The sequence below is a fragment of the Manis javanica genome, chromosome 1 (assembly GCF_040802235.1).
Source record: "Manis javanica isolate MJ-LG chromosome 1, MJ_LKY, whole genome shotgun sequence".
In the NCBI taxonomy this organism is placed as follows: Eukaryota; Metazoa; Chordata; class Mammalia; order Pholidota; family Manidae; genus Manis; species Manis javanica.
Window position 1 is genome coordinate 184,418,297 of NC_133156.1, and position 20,094 is coordinate 184,438,390.

At 35.5% G+C, this 20,094-nt stretch overlaps 1 protein-coding gene across 2 annotated transcripts in view; it reads left to right on the forward strand.

Moving 5' to 3' along the window:
* Positions 1 to 20,094, forward strand: part of GFPT1 (glutamine--fructose-6-phosphate transaminase 1) — a 75,853-nt gene that overhangs the window by 49,493 nt on the left and 6,266 nt on the right. For both annotated transcript variants that reach the window (XM_036998087.2, XM_036998088.2), the window contains 7 exons: positions 448 to 545; positions 6,277 to 6,397; positions 6,766 to 6,923; positions 17,805 to 17,919; positions 18,204 to 18,331; positions 18,880 to 19,047; positions 19,296 to 19,457. In XM_036998087.2, coding sequence (XP_036853982.1) covers positions 448 to 545; positions 6,277 to 6,397; positions 6,766 to 6,923; positions 17,805 to 17,919; positions 18,204 to 18,331; positions 18,880 to 19,047; positions 19,296 to 19,457 — 950 coding nt within the window. The remainder of the gene's footprint in view (positions 1 to 447; positions 546 to 6,276; positions 6,398 to 6,765; positions 6,924 to 17,804; positions 17,920 to 18,203; positions 18,332 to 18,879; positions 19,048 to 19,295; positions 19,458 to 20,094) is intronic.

Here is a 20,094-nt window from a genome sequence, read left to right on the forward strand (position 1 = left end):
CATAGTCCTGACCATAACAATCAAGATGTAGCACAGTTAAATCACCCAAAAAGTCTCTTGTGCCTCCTTGTAGTCAGCCCCTACTCCACCTCCATGCATCAGTATCTGTTGATCTATCATCTGTGCCCCTGTAGTTCTGCTTCTAAGATAACTTTTAAGCTAAAGAGAGGGATGAAAAAAATGACCAAACAAGGTAGAGTATGATAATGTAGTTGTGTGTGTTTGTGCGTACTGAGTAGTCTTAGTTACAAGTTTGGTGATGCCAGTGAAGTTGTGACATACTAAATTTACTTTTCAAAACTATAGAGAATGATGCTGCCTAAGGTATATAAATTCTTTAAAATGGCATTGTTGTTTCCCATCTTCGCAGTGGACACTCATGAAAAGTGATTGCCTATTTCATATGGTTCTTTCCTAAGTAACTATATACACAAACTTTTGTTTCAGTGAATTTGGGCGGTTTGAAGGATCACATTAAGGAGATTCAGAGGTGTCGGCGTTTGATTCTTATTGCTTGTGGGACAAGTTATCACGCCGGTGTAGCAGTAAGTGACTTCTAAAACTTTAATTGTGTTATGTTGGATATTAGAAAATGTCCATAGACAAATAGTACCTCCAGTCACACACAATGTAAAATCCTTTCATATAATACCATGGTATCTTCTCATGTTGCAATGACAAAAAATAAAAAAGATTGGGGGCAGAAATTTTAACAGCAGCTTGGACTTTATCAATGCAAGATTTGCTTCAGGAGAGGTCCTTAGATACACAGGTAGACCACTTGCAACTGCATGAAGGGCAATGAATGGGGAAGTTTTTTTGTGGGGAAATTTCTTTATGGGTGCATCTCTAGAGACAAGGGAATCAAAAGCTAAAATAAGCAAGTGGGACTATATCAAACTAGCCTTATAGTCTACTGGGATGCATGCCTACTTCTGAAAGAGCAGTCATTGGGCTTTGCTTATCATTATTCTCTTGCCCTAAACGGATGGCTGGTAACTCTTGAACCTCAACAGGATTTTTACATCGTAGGTACATTTCTACAAAGAAAGGAAGTATGCTTTTTGTCAGACTTAGCTCTTTAAATTGTTATTTGGAGAGCTGAAATTCTTTTTGCCTTCTAGTTTTATTTAAAATAATAGACATAAATCACTGTATAAGTTTAAGGCATACAGTGTGTTAATATGATTTATATATATTGTGAAATGATTATCACAATAGATTCAGCTAACATCCATCTTCTGATGTAGATTCAATAAAGAGAAAAGAAAAAAGAAAAGAGTAAACTTTTCTCTTAGGATTTACTCCCTTAACTTTCCTATGTATCGTACTGCAGTGCTAGCAACAGTCATCATGTAGCATTATATCCTTATACTTACTTATCTTATAATGGGAAGTTTGTACCTTTTGACCACCTTTCTGTAATTCCCCCTCCTCTGGTAACTGCAAGTCCATCTCTTTTTTTCTATGAATTTTTTTTTAAGGTTACACACTTAAGTGAGATCATACAGTATTTGTCTTTCTTTTTTTTCACCCAGTAACCTTCAAGGTCCATCCATGTTGTCATAAATGGTGGAATTTCCTTGTTTTTGTTGTTTAATGACTGAATGATATTCCATTTGTGGGTGTGTATCTGTATGTAAACCACAACGATATCCATTTATCCTTTGATGGATACTTTGGTTGTTTTCAGATTTTGGCTATTATAAACAATGCTGTTATGAGCATGGGAGTGCAGATATATTTTTGAGTAAGTGTTGTCATTACCTTTGGATATATTCCCAGAAGTAGAATAGCTGGATCATATGTAGTTCTATTTTTAGTTTTTTGAGGAACTTCCATACTATTGTCCATAGCAGCTGTACCAATTTACAACCCAGTCAGCTTTGTTCAAGGGTTCCCTTTTCTCTACATGCACACCAGCATTTGTTATTTTTTGTCTTTTTGATGATAGATGTTCTAACAGGCATGAGGTAATACAGTTCATTGTGGTTTTAATTTGCTCTTCCCTAATAACTAGTGATACTGAGCATCTTTTCATGTGGCTCTTGGCCTTTAATATATCTTCTTTGGAGAAATGTCCATTCAGAAATGTCTTTGGTCATTTTAAAATTGGATTTTTTTTGTTGTTACTGAGTTGTATGAGTTCTTTATATACTTTGGATATTAACCCATTATTGCATATATGGTTGGAAAATATTTTTTTTCTATTCTGTAGTTTTCCCATAACTTTGTTGATGATTTCTTTTGCTGAAAACTTTTTAGTTGATATAGTCCCACTTTTTTATTTTTTATTTTGTTGCTTGTGCTTTAAGTATTAAGTCCAAAAAATCATTACCAAGACCCATGTCAAGGAGCTTTGTTCCTATACTTTCTTCTAGGAGTTTCATGGTTTCAGGTCTTATATTTATAAGTCTCTAATCCATTTTGAGTTAATTTTGGGAAAGCTGAAATTCTGTATCAAAGATGTGTGGTGGTTGTCAGTGTAGAAGCATAGGCATATATAGTCTTTCAGTCCAGTAAATCAGATCCACGTGTAGTTTCCTTATAAAGAGATAGTTTATGTACTGTTGATGTCAATTTCATAATTACAGAAGAGCCTTATACACTCAGTTTCTACCTTTATGATTGATTTCTCAAAGTTCATAATGCTTTTTTTATTTCCTGGTACATACTTGTTATCTACACTTGTGGCAGGCAGTCCTTCCATTTGTGAAACTAGAGTTACTCAGCCCTTGCATCTCAGTAGGTCTTGCTGTGCTCTCAGGTATCCCTCACCCTGCCCAAATAACATGGTCTTAAAAATGAAAGTATGCAGTATTGAAGAGAAGAGTCCTAAGAAAGTGATTGTTTTGAGCATGGAAAAAAAGAATAGATCAAAGACATTAGTGAAAATTAAGGAATTAGCTAACTCAGTTGTGTCTTAGATCTGTTTAGAAATTTAAAATTTGATTAAATGTTTCATCTAATGCTAAACCTGAATTTGGGGGCAGAAATTATATGCTGTGTTAGAATTTTCTAATTTTGAAATTTGAGACAATGTAAGGTCTTTTTGTTTTTTGGGTGTATGCCGAGACTACTATAGCTAACAAACATTGGAAATCCCCTTGTGATTTATCATGCAAAATAGTGTCATTAATTCTATTCTGTCTAGATTTTTGTTTTTGTTTTCTTGGTGGGGTCAAGCATGAATGATGTATTTGCATAACTGCTTTTGTAGTATGTACTCTGAATCCTGAACAATAATAATCAACTAAAATCATTCTAAGTATAACTTGCTTTTCAAATGTTAAATATCTTGGGTTTTACAGTGGCATACAGTGAAATTTATAACATTAGTCTTTTATAGTAATCCCTGTCAAAACACCAATGGCATTTTTCAATGAACTAGAACAAATTATCCTAAAATTTATATGGAACTACAGAAGACCCCAGATAGTCAAAGTGATGCTGAGAAAGAACAAAGCTGGGGGTATTATGCTCCCTGATTCAAATGATACTACAAAGCTGTAGTAATCAAACAGTATGTTACTGGTACAAAAATAGACTCATAGATCAGTGGAATAGAATGCCCAGAAATAAACCCATACCCCATATATGGTCAATTAATATAGGACAGTGGAGCCATGGATATACAACAGAGAAAAGACAGTCTCTTTAATAAATGGTGTGGGGAAAACTGGAGAGCTAAATGTAAAAGCATGAAAGTAGATCACTCTTTTACATCATACACAAAAGTAAACTCTAAATAAAAAACTAAATGTAAGACTTAAAACCATAAAACTTTTAGAGGAAAACATTGGCAAGAATCTTATGAACATCAACATGAGAAATTTCTTTATGGGTGCATCTCTAGAGACAAGGGAATCAAAAGCTAAAATAAGCAAGTGGGACTATATCAAACTAAAAAGCTTCTGTACAGCAAAGGACACAAAACAAAAAAAGGCAACCTACAATGTGGGAGAATATATTCATAAATGATTTATCCAATAAGAGGCTAACACCCAAAATGTGTAAAGAACTCATGCTACTCAACACCAAAAAAAAACAAAAACCAATTGAAAAATGGGCAGAGGACCTAAATAGACAGTTTTCCAGAAAAAAAATACAGATGGCCAACAGGCACATGAAAAGATGCTCCTAATTTCTAATTATCAGGGAAATGCAAATCAAAGCCACAGTGAGATACCACCTCACACCAGTGACAAAGGCCACTGTCCAAAATACAAGAAATAACAAGTATTGGAAAGGATGTGGAAAAGGGAACCCTCCTACCTGTTAGTGAGAATGTAAATTGGTGCAGCCACTGTGGAAAGCAGTATGGAGGTTCTCAAAAAAACTAAAAACAGAAATACTATACCACCCATAACTACTTCTAGAAATTTACCCAAAGAAAACAAAATCTCCAAGTTGAAAAGGTGTATATACCCCTATGTTTATTGCCACATTATTTACAATAGCCAAATTGTGGAAGCAACCAAAGTGTCCATCAGTAGATGAATGTATAAAGAAGAAGTGGAACTATATACAGTGGAATATTATTCAGCCATGAAAAAGAAAGAAATCCTGCCATTTGTGACAACATGGATGGACCTAAAAGGTAATAAGCTAAGTGAAATAAGCCAGGCAGAGAAACACAAATAACATGATTTCACTTAAGTGTGTAAATCTAAAAACAAAACAAAACAAAATGAACAAAACAGCAGTAGACTCATAGACACTGAGAAGTGACTGGTGGTTACCATGCAGGAGGGGTTGGAATGAGAAGGTGAAATAGGTGAAGGGGTTAAAGAGTCAGAAAATCTCAACTGTAATATAAATTAGTCAGGGGGATGAAAGTGCAGCATACAGAACATAGCCAGTGGTTCTGTAACATCTTTCTATGTTGACAGTAACTACACTTGTTGGGGGTGAGGATTTAATAATGTATGTAACTATTGAATAACCATGTTGTATACTTGAAACCAATATAATATTGTATATCAACTATACTTCAATTAAAAAAAATAGTCTCTTATGATGAAAATATGTCATTCTGCCTATGTATTAAAGAGTTGCTTTCACTGAAAGAACAAGGCATTCATTAGCACAGATATATCTTGAGATTACATTTTTGGGGTTTTTACCTTTAAATATCTGGTAAATTGCCAGGTTTGGTTTATATTTTTCTCTTTTTATTTTGAAAGATGTAATTCCAATGTAACATTTATATTGTAAACTGGGGGTGGGGTGAGTTTGATTTACATTTATTTGAAGGAAAACATTCAGCACTTTAGTGTAACTTGTTTATGTATAATTAGTAAACAAAACACATCAGTGGAAAAGGTTAGTTAAAAATAGAAACATTCTAACGTGAATACTTTATATACATGCTGTTATATAACATTGATAAAAGAACCAAACCAACAATATAGAATGAAAGTATTCCGTTTACATTTGTGGGCAAGAAAGCTAAAGGGGTGTCTAGTAAGGAAACCTTTACAGTTCTTTACTGAGGTGAAGGAAAAATGAGAGATGGGGCAAAAGATGGGCAAGGCCATTTGTCTACAGAAGCAGGTGGTCTCCATAGTTAGTAAAACAACTAAATGTATGCATCTATAGAGCCTAAAATTTTTGCTGCTTAAAAGTTTTTCTCGATTTTAATTTTCTAATGTTTATAGAGCAAAAGGAATTTAATTAGAATGGAAATTAGTAAAATAAATGTTGAAGTACTTTTGAACAGAACTGTACTACCCCCTACCACAAAGTTTGAAATAGTGAGTTTTCTTAAACAAGATTTTAGAATTATATTGTTTTTTGGGGGAAACAGTATTATTTAAGTTTTTTTGAAGTGTTTGATTTTTCACGGGGTGTTTATTCATCTGTTATTACCTCATTTGAAGTCTTTCAGTGACCAGGGATTATATGAATTGTCATTTAAAAATTAATAATTGAGAAGTTAGAGATAACACACAAGCTAACTCAGAACATTGCTTTTATAACAGTGCTTCTCAAAACATTTTATGTATTTGAGTATATTTGGTTATTATAATATATGCATTGATAATTGTCTAAAACTTGTACTAAAATGTTAGTAACGCTTATCTCCTAGGTGGTGGTATTTTGATTTTTTTAGATTTTTTAATGCTTTAATTTGTATTGTTTAGATTTTCTGACAGTGCGCAGGTATCCTTTTTGCAATCAGAAAAAGTGAAAACCATACATTAATCCAAAGAAGTCCAGTGGAAAAGAGTATTAGAAGTGAAGTTGTGTGACCAAGTCATTTTTTTTCTGCAGACACGTCAAGTTCTTGAAGAGCTGACAGAGTTGCCTGTTATGGTGGAGCTAGCCAGTGATTTCCTGGATAGAAACACGCCAGTTTTTCGAGATGATGTTTGCTTTTTCATTAGTCAGTCAGGTATGCCAATTTTAAAGAAATGAAGGAAAGAAAAGTCATTCTTTCTAATAATTAAAGCATATCTTGCAGAAACTGGTATTTGAAGATAAACTAGTATTGCAGACACCTGCAGACACCTGACAAACAGCTGTATTTTGACATTACAAATTCTTAAGGATTAGTAAAATTAACACATTTTACACTCAAAGAGCTGAGTTTTCAATGGTAAAGGAAGGCCTTATTATTAAAAGTTTTGCAGTTGTATTAAGTTTAAATTTTATTTAAAACATGATATTGTTCAAAGTTTAGTCAATTTTTTTGTTTTTTTGCGTCTAAGAAACTACATATGTTGACCGTTCTTTGTGTTACTTTGTCTTCTTTTTATACAGGTGAGACAGCAGATACCCTGATGGGTCTTCGATACTGTAAGGAGAGGGGAGCTTTAACTGTGGGGATCACAAACACAGTTGGCAGTTCCATCTCAAGGGAGACAGACTGTGGCGTTCACATTAATGCTGGGCCGGAGATTGGCGTGGCCAGCACAAAGGTAAATTCTTGACTTAGTTCTCGTGTGGTTGTTTAATCAGAGTATTGGTAAAACAGACTAACCCATATCTTAAATTTCATTTGTTAGTGCTTACAGACCATACACAGTTTGCTAATCATTGTAATTATTTTCAGACTTAAGGGTCAGTAATAGATAAAGCACTTGTCATCCTCTCCTTCACCCTCATTTTAAATAAAGAGTTTAAAAAAGGGACATATGTATGTAACATAGGTCCATTCTGAAAAGGTCTCTGTTGGCTATCCCCAGCAGTTTATATTCTTCTTGCCAGGCGAAGTGAAATACATGGTTAAGTATAACATCCCCTTCTTTAATATAGAGAATTAGAAAAATAACAAATTAAAAATAACCAGTTTAATTCTAATAATTTTTGACATTTTTATTTATATTCATAGTTTCTAATAAATGCACCAAAAATATGGATGTTACCTTTGAAAGTTTGTGAGGAGGAGTACACCTTTGGTATAAAATTTGGGGATTTAAAAAAATTACAGAGTGTTATGTGACAATATCTTTAGATACTATGTGGAGATTTAAAAGCACCTTTTTTTTTAAGGCTTTTGCTCTTGAATTGGGATATGCATAAATTTAGTACTAGTAATAAAAATAAGAATCTTAGAAATTTGTATAAATGCAAAAGATGTTCTCTCACCACAAATGATAATCCCTTTATGATATTAAAATTACAGATTTTTATCAGTTTTTCTGCTTAAGTCTGATATTTCTTGCTGATTTTCACATAAGCTGAGATACTGGTGGATTTAATTCTAATTAAAGGTGTGTGGAAGATTATACTAACATGCACATAACTACACTTAGAAGTTTTTTCTTTTAGAGAACCTCATGGGGAACTTTTTTGGTGGAAATTTTGTGATTCTTAAATTAAAAACTGAGTGAGGTTTTTGTTTCTTGGTTATTTTGATATTGCTAACACTATAATTTACAAAAAGCTGAAACCTGAATTTTCTCCATGTGATAATTAAAACATGTAAGATGTTTGTGCTTGGGTTTTCATTCTGTGCCTGAATAAATAACCAACTGCCCCCAGCAACAGCTTGTGGATTTTGGAACAGTGTCCATACAGACAGCTTTGATCGAGGATTGGAATCCCAGGGCCCATTTATTTACAACACATTGTGAAACAAGGGCTTCAATGTGATAAATGTGGGACATGGATAGGATCATACCACTGAATGGATGCTATTGACTTATGTTTTTATTATATCTTCCTTGAACTGTGAACTTCCAATGGAAATAAAATTTTTTAAATTTCTAATTCTATTATTGATGAAAACTAATATTCTTCAACATTTTATTATAATTTTTAAGCATGCAGCAGTCTTAAAAGAATTTGACATTAATACCCATAAACCCATCACCAAGATTCTGACTACCATTGACCTTTTTTCTACAGCTTTATTGGGGTTTAATTTTCATGATCATAGTATTCATCAATTTTAAATGCATAGTTTTAGTACATCTGGCCGTGTAATTATCACCACAGCCCAGTTTTAGAAGACTTATTTGAAAAAGTTCCTTTGTGGCCTTTTTGGTCAATCTCCACTCCTATGCCTCAACCTCAGCCTCAGGCAGCTAACTACTCTTGCTTTCTTATGCTATATTATATTGTTGTCTAGAAATTTCTTATAAATGGGACTGTATAATACATGTCTCTTTTCTCTGGCTTCTTCCATTTACCATGAGGTCGTTTAGGTTTATTCATGTTATTGTTTGTGTCAGTAGTTTTTTTTTTTCTTTTTTTTTCAAGCTCTTTATTTTGAAATGTCTACAGACTTATAGGAAGTTGCAAAGATAGTACAGAGAAATCCATGTACTATTCACCCAGTTTCCCTCAATGCCTACATCCAAGAAAATAAGCATCTTTTTATAGTACATAATTTTAATTCTTTAAAACATGAGTCCCTTAAAAATGTATGGCAGTTTAGTTTTTAATTTTTCATGTACTGTAAAGTGACTTGTTTTCTTCAACTGTCTTAGACATTCTGGGCTTGGATTTATGAAAGTTTTGGGATGTTTAGTTATGGACCAAAAAGTTTATATGTTATTGAGTGATCAAGAAGTTCAGCATTGATCCTTATCCCTGGTCCCTGTGGAGGTAGAAAAAGAATTGTATCATCTTGATTTCAAAGTCCCAACTTTACTCAACATCTATCAGGGTTAGAGAGATATTACTAACTTTCTCATAATATTGGACCATCGACAATTTGGTATTTCTGTAGGAACTGATGAGTATAAATGTGCCAATTTGGCAATTCTGATATATTATTGCTGGTGTTTAGAATTTCACCACAGTACTGACTTTTGTTGATTTAAAAAAATAACCAATGTTACTTTATTTTTGGCTGAATAAAAAGTGAAAGCAAGTGGTAAAAGTTCAGAGGCGACTTTTTCCTGGTAAATTCTTTCAAACCTCAGTAAGTTCTAATTGTGAGATGTAGCTTGTTTTTCTCATGATTGGTTTCCTGATACATACGGATGAAATGAAAGGCATGAAATTGGAAATTAAGCTGTAATAGGAATGGATTGGAAAAATACATGCATTAAATTTACTCTGTTTAATAATTGTACTTAAAAACCAGATTTGAGATTTTTTAGTCCAAACAAAGAAACATTACTCAATAGAATAATGTTTTTAGTTATTGACTGGAAGAACTAGAATACTCATTATCTGATCAATTTGGATTGGAAGCAGTTGAAATATCCTAGAGGTCCAAGATTCTGTCCTCTGTCCTCATAAATATGTTGTGATTAATCAGTTTACTGAGAAGTAAGCATCAGCAGGAAGATGTACACTGGGAGGCACAGGAATTTAGCATACGGATGTGCTTGTTAGACTTGGAGGCAAGGGACTGGCAATCGACATCAATGCTATGGGGGAAAAATTCCCGTTTGCCAGTGGATCACAGAGGAGCATAAGGGCAAGTGGCTGTGGAGGATTGTATGAGCAACTGGTAGCTGGGTAGTCCAGCATGAAGAAATAGGGAGTCTCATGTAAGTGCTGGGAAGTAAGGAGCATTAGCAGACTGTGATTTTACTATATAAATGGTTCATTATCCATGTTGTTGACAGGAAAATATTTACTAATGAAGTGATCCCTTACTCAGAGAAGAGTAACAGAAATTTAGTATACAGTCCACAAAAAACCACAGAGTAAATTTCCTAAGTTAAAATTACATGTAACACTATAGCAGGCCATACCACAGTAATCTTAGTGATTTAATAATAAAAATGTAAATGAAAACCTTGAATGTGTGAAACATAAAAACATTCTTCCAAATAACTGTTGAGTTAAAAAGGTTGGAACTACCATTAAAAAAGACTTACTAGAAAAAAAAGATGGCAATGAGCAATGCAGGGAAAAATTTAGAGATGGTGGCCAAAATGATAATCAGAGGTAAATTCATAGCATAAAATGCTTTATCTTCAAAGAGAAAAGAACTAAGTATTTAACCCAAAAGGTAGAAAAAGGAAACCCAATAAAGCAGTAGGAGACAAATACTAGAGAAAAAGGAGTGAATGACTGTAAAACAGACAGTTTCAGAAACTTTGTCTTGGTGGCCCTTAGCTGTTCTAATTCCTAAGATTTTTCTCTGCATTATGGTGAAGCAGAAAAGGTGGCCTTACAACATGTTTTACTATGACTACCAATGGGTTAGGATTGGGTGGGTCTATATGAGACATATTTGCAACCCCTGTTCTAAAAGTTTTATTCAGTTTAATAAGAAAAAATAAGTGAAACAATGGAAAGGAGGAAACAAATTCTCCTTATTTGTAATTACTATCATTGACTACCTGTAAAGTTTAAGAATATCAAGTAAAAGACTTGTTAGAATTAGTAAGAATTTACATGAGGTGATTTATAATTAAATGAAAAGTGTTCTCTGTAAACTGGTAGTGGATACTTAGGAAAGATTTGGAGGTGTGTGTTTGAAGTAGATGCTATTTTCAATAGCTATAAATATATTTTAAAATGGCTTTTTCAAGAAATGTGTAAGATGCTCTGTAAGTGTTGGATATATGAAAACTGTAACTTTATAGACTCTTAAATTCCTAGCACAAATTAATGGAAACGCTGTATTTCTGGATGGGAAGATTATTTTATAAAGAAATGACAGATCTGTGGGACAGAATCAGTGGTCCTGTAACATAACTCCAGTATATCAAAGAATTTAAGACTATAGAAAATGTCATAAACCAGTACAGAAAGGGTGAGGTGTAATGGAGGGAAAATTGGGTATTCATAATAAGAAAAAGAAGTTAACATCTTGCACTGCAATTAATTTCTGATGAGCAAAACAGGAAATGTAAAGATAAAAGGCAAAAGAGACAATGATACAAGAGAATTCAGAAAATTTATTAATTTAAACTGATGTGAGGATAGAACTAGGCTTAAAAGTACTACATAAAAGTTAAAAAAGTCAAATTTCTATGTCAATAAACACCATGAGGAAAATATTTGAAATAAAACAATAAAGACGTTCTTAAAACCAACTAAAAACAGAACAAAACACAAGTTGAAAAACAAGTGAAGTTCTCAAAAGATAAAGCACAAGTGGTAACCAACTTGACAAAAATCTTTATTTTTCAGATTCAGACTATGTATGGTAATGTGGTAGTGAGAGTCAGTCCATTGTGTAGTAGTCAGATAGTAAAAATTTATTGAAAAGATGATTCTCAACATTGCAAAGAAGGTGGCAAAATGGGCATCTCTCCCATTCACACACAGCTAATGGGGATGAAAATAGTGTTGACAGTGTGACTGCAAGTAAGTACTCACAATTCTATATTTAGTTCAAGCTTTCATCAGTAAGTTCGTTTTGAGCCTGTATGTCAGACATTTTGCTGAATGCTTTACATTTGTCTCATTTAATTCTTATGATTATCTTGTAAGTATTGTGTGCCTTTAACAAATGGTCCATCTGAGGCATAAAGAGATGAAAAAACTGTTCAACGTTATCACCCACTAGTAAACAAGAAAGCATTCTGTTTTGGGAAAGTGCTGGTAGTGTTAATTAAAAATAAAACCAAGCTATGAAATTACACCTACTTATAATTTTCTTAACAATACAAAGAACATGCTGAAGATTAAAAAAAGTATTCACAAATGTTATTAATAGCATGTTATGTAATTATTCCTATTAATAAGATTATTATTCTTGTTTCTGTTTATGTTTCTGTAGTTGAACTTTTTAAAAATACTAAGTCAAACTTAAAAAGAAAGGAGGAAGTGAGGAACAGGCAATAGGTAAAGTTATAAAGTCAAAGAGCAATTTTTCAAAAACCCAACAAAACCAGTTCAGATACCACAGAAGAGTTCTTCAAACCCTTGCTCTTGACTGATAGCAAAAACTTAATTTGATCATGCACACACATATTCAGTGAAAAAGGACATTATTTGTGATTTGTGATAAGGAAGATACTGAGACCATCCCCTTTCTCAAAGATATTAGGGATTTCATAAGTATCCAATACATTATAAAGAACTTTACTCTGTGAATAAGGTTACATCATTTGTTCGAATTCAGAAAAGGAGAACAGTGATAGATTTCCTAAGTACCTGTTCAGTTCACTGTTACTAATGTTTTTTAAAAAATTTTTTATTAAGGTATGATTGATATACACTCTTATGAAGGTTTCACATGAAAAAAACAATGTGGTTAGTACATTTACCCATATTATCAAGTCCCCACCCATACCCCAATGCAGTCACTGTCCATCAGTGCAGCAAGATGCCACAGATCCACTATGTGCCTTCTCTGTGCTACACTGTTTTCCCCATGATCCCCCACACCATATGTACTAAACATAATACCCTCCATCCCCTTCTCCCTCCCTCTCCACCTGCCCTCCCACACTTCTCCCCTTTGTTAACCACTAATTCATTCTTGGAGTCTCTTAGTCTGCTGCCATTTTGTTCCTTCAGTTCTGCTTCATTGTTAACACTCCAAAAATGAGGGAGATCATTTGACATTTGTCTTTATCCGCCTGGCTTATTTCACTGAGCATAATGTTCTCCAGATCCATCCATGTTGTTGCAAATGGTAGGATTTGTTTCTTTCTTATGGCTGAATAATATTCCGTTGTATATATGTACCACATCTTCTTTATCCATTCATCTACTGATGGACACTTAGGTTGCTTCCTTATCTTGGCTACTGTAAAAAGTGCTGCGATAAACATAGGAGTGCATATGTCTTTTTGAATCTGAGAAGTTGTATTCTTTGGGTAAATTCCAAGGAGTGGGATTCCTGGGTCAAATGGTATTTCTATTTTTAGTTTTTTGAGGAACCTCTGTATTGCTTTCCACAATGGTTAAACTAGCTTACATTCCGATCAACAGTGTAGAAGGGTTCCCCTTTCTCCCCATCCTCGCCAGCATTTGTTTTTCTTAGATTTTTCAATGCTGGCCATCCTTACTGGTGTGAGGTGATATCTCATTGTGGTTTTAATTTGCATTTCCCTGATGATTAGTGATGTGGAGCATCTTTTCATGTGTCTGTTGGTCATCTGAATTTCTTCTTTGGAGAACTGTCTCTTCATATCCTCTGCCCATTTGTTAATCATTTTATTTGCTTTTTGGGTGTTGAGGCATGTGAGTTCTTTATATATTTTAGATGTTAACCCCTTGTTGGATGTCATTTACAAATATATTCTCCCATACTGTAGGATGCTTTTTTGTTCTACTGATGGTGTTCTTTGCCATACAGAATGCTGAGGTACTTGCCCTCTGTACCCATTTTGTTGAGAGTTTTTATCATGAATGGATGTTGAATTTTGTCAAACGCTTTTTCAGCATCTATGGAGATGATCATGTCGTTTTTGTCCTTCTTTACGTTAATGTGGTAGATGATGTTTAGGGATTTTCGAACGTTGTACCATCCTTGCATCCCTGGAATAAATCCTACCTAATCATGATGGATGATTATTTTGATGTATTTTTGAATTCTGTTTGCTATGTTTTGTTGAGTATTTTCTCATCTATGTTCATCTGGGATATCAGTCTGTAATTTTCTTTTTTTGTGGTGTCTTTGCCTGGTTTTGGTATTAGAGTGATGCTGGCCTTATAGAATGAGTTTGGAGGTATTCCCTCCTCTTCTGTTTTTTTGGAAAACTTTAAGAAGAATGGGTATTAGGTCTTCACTAAATGTTTGATAAAATTCAGTGGTGAAGCCATCTGGTCCAGGAGTTTTGTTCTTAGGTAGTTTTTTGATTACCAGTTCAATTTTGTTGCTGGTAATTGGTCTGTTCAGATTTTCTGTTTCTTCCTTGGTCAGCTTGGAAGGTTGTATTTTTCTAGAAAGTTGTCCATTTCTTCTAGGTTATCCAGTTTGTTAGCATATAATTTTTCATAGTATTCTCTAATAATTCTTTGTATTTCTGTGGTGTCCATAGTGATCTTTCCTTTCTCATTTCTGATTCTGTTTATGTGTGTAGACTCTCTTTTTTTCTGGTAAGTCTGGCTAGGGGTTTATCTATTTTGTTTATTTTCTCAAAGAATCAGCTCTTGCTTTCATTGATTCTTTCTATTTTATTCTTCTCAATTTTATTTATTTTTGTCCTAATCTTTATTATGTCCCTCGTTCTACTGAGGTCCCTTGGGCCTCATTTCTTCTTCTTTTTCTAGTTTCATTAATTGTGAGTTTAGACTGCTTATATGGGATTGTTCTTCTTTCCTGAGGTAGGCCTGTATTGCAATATACTTTCCTCTTAGCACGACCTTGGCTGTGTCCCACAGATTTTGCAGTGTTGAATTATTGTTGTCACTTGTCTCCATATGTTGCTTGATCTCTGTTTTTATTTGGTCATTAATCCATTGGTTATTTACGAGCATGTTGTGAAGCCTCTGTGTGCTTGTGGGATTTTTCATTTTCTTTGCGTAATTTCTAGTTTCACACCTTTGTGTCTGAGAAACTGGTTGGTACAGTTTCAACCTTTTTGAATTTACTGAAGCTCTTTCTGTGGCCTAGTATATGATCTATTCTTGAAAATGTTCCATGTGCACTTGAGAAGAATGTGTATTCTGCTGCTTTTGGGTGCAGAGTTCTGTAGATGTCAGTTAGGTCCATCTGTTCTAATGTGTTGTTCAGTGCCTCTATCTCCTTACTTATTTTCTCTCTGATTGATCTGTCCTTTGGAGTGAGTGGTGTGTTGAAGTCTCCTAGAATGAATGCATTGCATTCTATTTCCCCTTCTAATTCATTTAGTATTTGTTTCATGTATGTAGGTGCTCCTGTGTTGGGAGCATAGATATTTATAATGGTTATAGCCTCTTTTTGGACTGACCCCTTTATCATTATGTAATGTCCTTTGCCTCTTGTTACTTTCTTTGTTTTGAAGTCTATTTTGTCTGATATGAGTACTGCAACTCCTGCTTTTTCTCCCTATTAGTTGCATGAAATTCTTTTTCCATCCCTTCACTTTTATTCTATGTATGTCTTTGGGTTTAAAGTGAGTCTCTTGTAGGCAGCATATGAATGGGACTTATTTTTTTTTATCCATTCAGTGACTCTGTCTTTTGATTGGTGCATTCAGTCTATTTACATTTAGGGTGATTATCGATAGGCATGTACTTATTGCCATCACAGGCTTTAGATTTGTGGTTACCAAAGGTTCAAGGTTAACTTCCTTACTATCTAAGAGTCTAACTTCTTAACTCACTTAATATGCTATTACAAACACAATCTAAAGGTTCTTTTCTTTTTCTCCTTTTCCTTCCTCCTCCATTCTTTATATATTAGGTAATATATTCTGTACTCTTTGTCTATCCCTTTATTGACTTTAGGGATAGTTGATTAAATTTTGCATTTGCTTAGTAATTAGCTGTTCTGCTTTCTTTACTGTGGTTTTATTACCTCTGGTGACAGCTATTAAATGTTAGGAACACTTCCATATATAACAGTCCCTCCAAAATGGACTGTAGAGATGGTTTGTGGAGGATAAATTCTCTGTTTTTGCTTATGTGGAAATTGTTTAATCCCTCCTTCTAGTTTAAATGATACTCTTGCCGGATAAAGTAATCTTGGTTCCAGGCCCTTCTGCTTCATTGCATTAAATACATCATGCCACTCGATTCTGGCCTGTAAGGTTTCTGCTGAGAAGTCTGATGTTAGCCTGATGGGCTTTCCTTTGTATGTGATTTTATCTCTCTCTCGCTGCTTCTAATAGTCTGTCCTTATCCTTGATCTTTGCCATTTTAATTACTGTATGTCTTGGTGTTGTCTTCCTTGGGTCCCTTTTGTTGGGAGATCTGTGGATCTCCATGGCCTGAGAGACTATGTCCTTCCCCAGATTGGGGAAGTCCTCAGCAACTACCTCCTCAAAGACACTTTCTATTCTTTTCTCTCTCTTCTTCTTCTTCTGGTACCCCTATAATGTGAATATTGTTCCGCTTGGATTGGTCACACAGTTCTCTCAATATTCTTTCATTCTTAGAGATCCTTTTTTCTCTCTGTGCCTCAGCTTCTTTGTATTCCTCTTCTCTAGTTTCTATTTCATTTATTGTCTCCTCCACTGTATCCAATCTGCTTTTAATACCCTCCATTGCACTCTTCAAAGATTGGATCTCTGACCGCAATTCATTTCTGAGTTCTTGAATATCTTTCCCTACCTCCATTAGCATGTTAAATGATTTTTATTTCGAACTCCCTTTCAGGAAGAGTCATGAGGTCCATGTCATCTTTCTCTGGAGTTATACTAATTTTACTCTGAAACAGGTTCCTTTGGTGTTTCATATTTGTATATGGCACCGTCTAGTGTCCAGAAACCTCTCTGGAGCTGCCCAGCCCCTGAAGCAATGTCGTGGGTCACAGGGGAGTGGTATTGGTGCCTGGGGGAAGGAAGGAGCTGTTTTCTGCTTCCCGGCCGCTATGTCTGTCTCCACTGCCTGAATCAGTGGCCGAGCACACAGGTATAAGCCTCTATGCTTTGCATTTGTAGTTGCTGTAGACAGATCTTCCCTCTGGCTGGCCTAACACCAGGGTAGGGTTTGCCGGTTTGCGAGCCGGGTGCGGCTGGCCGGGAGAAAGGTGCAGTAGGCTGCCTATCATGGAGGGGGTCCTTGGAGCTGTGTAGCCAGCCAGGGAGCTGGAGCACCTGGAAATTGTGAAAGCTCCCAACCTGCTGGGTAGAGTGCACTCGGACAGTTTTGTCTACCTGTTCTTTCTCCTGAGCAGTAAGCTCTGTGCAATCTTTGCCCCTTTAGCAGCCCTCTTGCCAAGGGCTTCCTTGTTAGGAAGTCTCTCAGACTGCCCACCTTTCTTTTGTCCCAGAGCAGCCGGATATGGATCCCTGCTTTCCACAAGCGGCTGGAATCTCAGTCTCTCTAGGAATTCTGCCTGTCTTAGCTTTCCAATCCCCTAATCACGAGAGTATCATGAAAGCACCATGAAATGTAGGTTTGTGCTCCCAGAGCAGATCTCCAGGGCTGGGTGTTCAGCAGTACCAGTCCTCCACTCCCTCCCCTCTCTGTTTCTCTTTCTCCAGCCGGTGAGCTGGGGTGGGGAAAGGGCTTGGGTCCCGCCGGGCCACAGCTTTGGTATGTTACCCTGTTCCATGAGGTCTGCTCTTTTCTCCAGGTGTATGTAGTCTGGCACAGTCCTCTTTCCTGTTGCTCTTTCAGGATTAGTTGTATTAATTATATTTTCGTATTATATGCGGTTTTAGGAGGAAGCCTCTGTCTCACCTCTGATGCTGCCATCTTTAATCCTCTCCTCCTAATGTTTTTTTTAAAGATAGACAATTTATCTTACAAAACCAATGAGAACTTTTTATCTTTTAAAATAAAAAATTTTAAGTCCTTTAAAAAGCAGCTGCAAGTAATTCTGCTTTTTTGTGGCATTTCAGGCTTACACCAGCCAGTTTGTATCCCTTGTGATGTTTGCTCTTATGATGTGTGATGACAGGATCTCCATGCAAGAGAGACGCAAGGAGATCATGCTGGGATTGAAGCGGCTGCCTGGTAGGAAGCTACTCACATTATACTTTCTGTCTAAGGAAGTGAAGTAATGGCTGAAATACTTTTCTTATCCTTGAAGCTGTGGCTTGTAGCTCTTCAGTCGCCAAGATTTTTCTAAGCTTTTATACCTGTGTACTTAAAAATCTTTCACTGATACCACTGAATGGAAACATTGGTCTTTTATTGGTTGCTACCAATATATTACTTCTTGTATCAGTTTAGTTTATTATATCAATTGAGCTTGTTGTCCTTATTTCATTAGATTTTGCTAATCTTACTCTTAACAGATTTGATTAAGGAAGTACTGAGCATGGATGATGAAATTCAGAAACTGGCAACAGAACTTTATCATCAGAAGTCAGTCCTGATAATGGGACGTGGCTATCATTATGCTACTTGTCTTGAGGGGGCGCTAGTAAGTCTTCTCACTTATTTCAGTCTATTGGCTTATAGACCTGGCATAGTTATACTTCGAGATTGAATGAAGTAGGTAGAACTTTTAAAAGTGCCTTCAGATTTATGCATTTCTGATTCATTTACCTTAAGAAAGTATAACAATACTTAATTCAAAAGTGAAGATCAAGAAGAGTACATTTTAGCATGATAACTTGGGTTTAGCAAATAATTTGGATTAATCTTTTCAAATATGAATAAAATTAGCTGTCTATGTGTGAGATTTAATTGAGGCCAAACACAAAGCAAGTAGGAGAACAGTTACAAAGAAATACGAATATGTTTGTGATTGTCTAAAATCTTCAAAGCCCTGTAGAGTTTAAATTGCCTGTTGATATTATAGAAATAATCATCTATTAAATTGTTAGCTGTATTTATAGTTCAGAAGTCCTTTAATACTTTTGGATAAATAGGCAGTGAATTGAGACATCAGATGCTTTTGTGTAAGATTTATTTAAGAATGGGTTTTTGAAAAACAGACTAAAGACTAATCTAGTTCTTTCCTATTAGAAAATCAAAGAAATCACTTACATGCACTCTGAAGGCATCCTGGCTGGTGAATTAAAACATGGCCCTCTGGCATTGGTGGATAAGTTAATGCCTGTCATCATGATCATCATGAGAGACCACACTTACACCAAGTGTCAGAATGCTCTTCAGCAGGTGGTTGCTAGGCAGGTAAGTCAGGGGTTTCTGTGAGGACACTGGTGGAGGTATAAATACTGAGACAGGTATTTCTTACTTGCATGAGTTGAACCAAGTTCCTGCATCCCTTAAAGCTTCCATTTCCTCCACTAAGTGAGGTCATTTCTGACTTATTGCTAAGTAAGTTATGCATTGAGGCCACATGTGAATTGTGCTGCAGAATGTGCACTGTCATGTGCTCAGCGTTGCCTTTGCTTACCAGTGATTGATTTTCTTGCCAGGGACGCCCAGTGGTGATTTGTGATAAGGAAGATACCGAGACCATTAAGAACACAAAAAGAACTATCAAGGTGCCCCACTCCGTGGACTGCTTGCAGGGCATTCTCAGCGTCATCCCCTTACAGTTGCTGGCTTTCCACCTTGCTGTGCTGAGAGGCTATGATGTGAGTGATAGACCACTTTAGAAAACCTGGGCTGGGTTTTTATCCGGGTTCATTACAATAGTTTTCCTTCAAAATTTTTGAAGCAATAGCATCTGAGAAATCCATTAGATATGTATCTGTCCTGTTATATCTACATTGCCTGATTTATAGATTATGTCATAACATTTTCTTATCTATAGAACTTGAAGGAACCTTAGAGGTTACCTCCACAATTGGAGATTACCTCCTTGGGGAATCTCTACCTGTTTTCTTTCCATGTTTCTTAATGGGATAGTTATTGGCAATTCTTTGTTTGGGGACTGTGGCACACACTGCAGGACTTCTAGCATGCCAGGTCCTGTAGTCACTGTCACAGCCCAAACATCCTGCTCTTATGCATTTCTAGTGTCCCCCAAGAGGGCTGCCCCTTCTGTACAGGACCATGGGAGTTTTTCTGTGCTAACTCCTTTAGAAGTCTTTTTCCTGATTGCAATTTTTTTCAAGATACATTATTTGATTATATTTTCTAATCTTAATTCTTTGTAATTCTATAATGATGGTTAATGAACATTTTTCTGTTTTTAGAAACAAAAATAGTTTGCCTATAGCAGATTCTCCCCTCCCCCCAATCTTTATAATCTCTCCAATATTGCTTTTA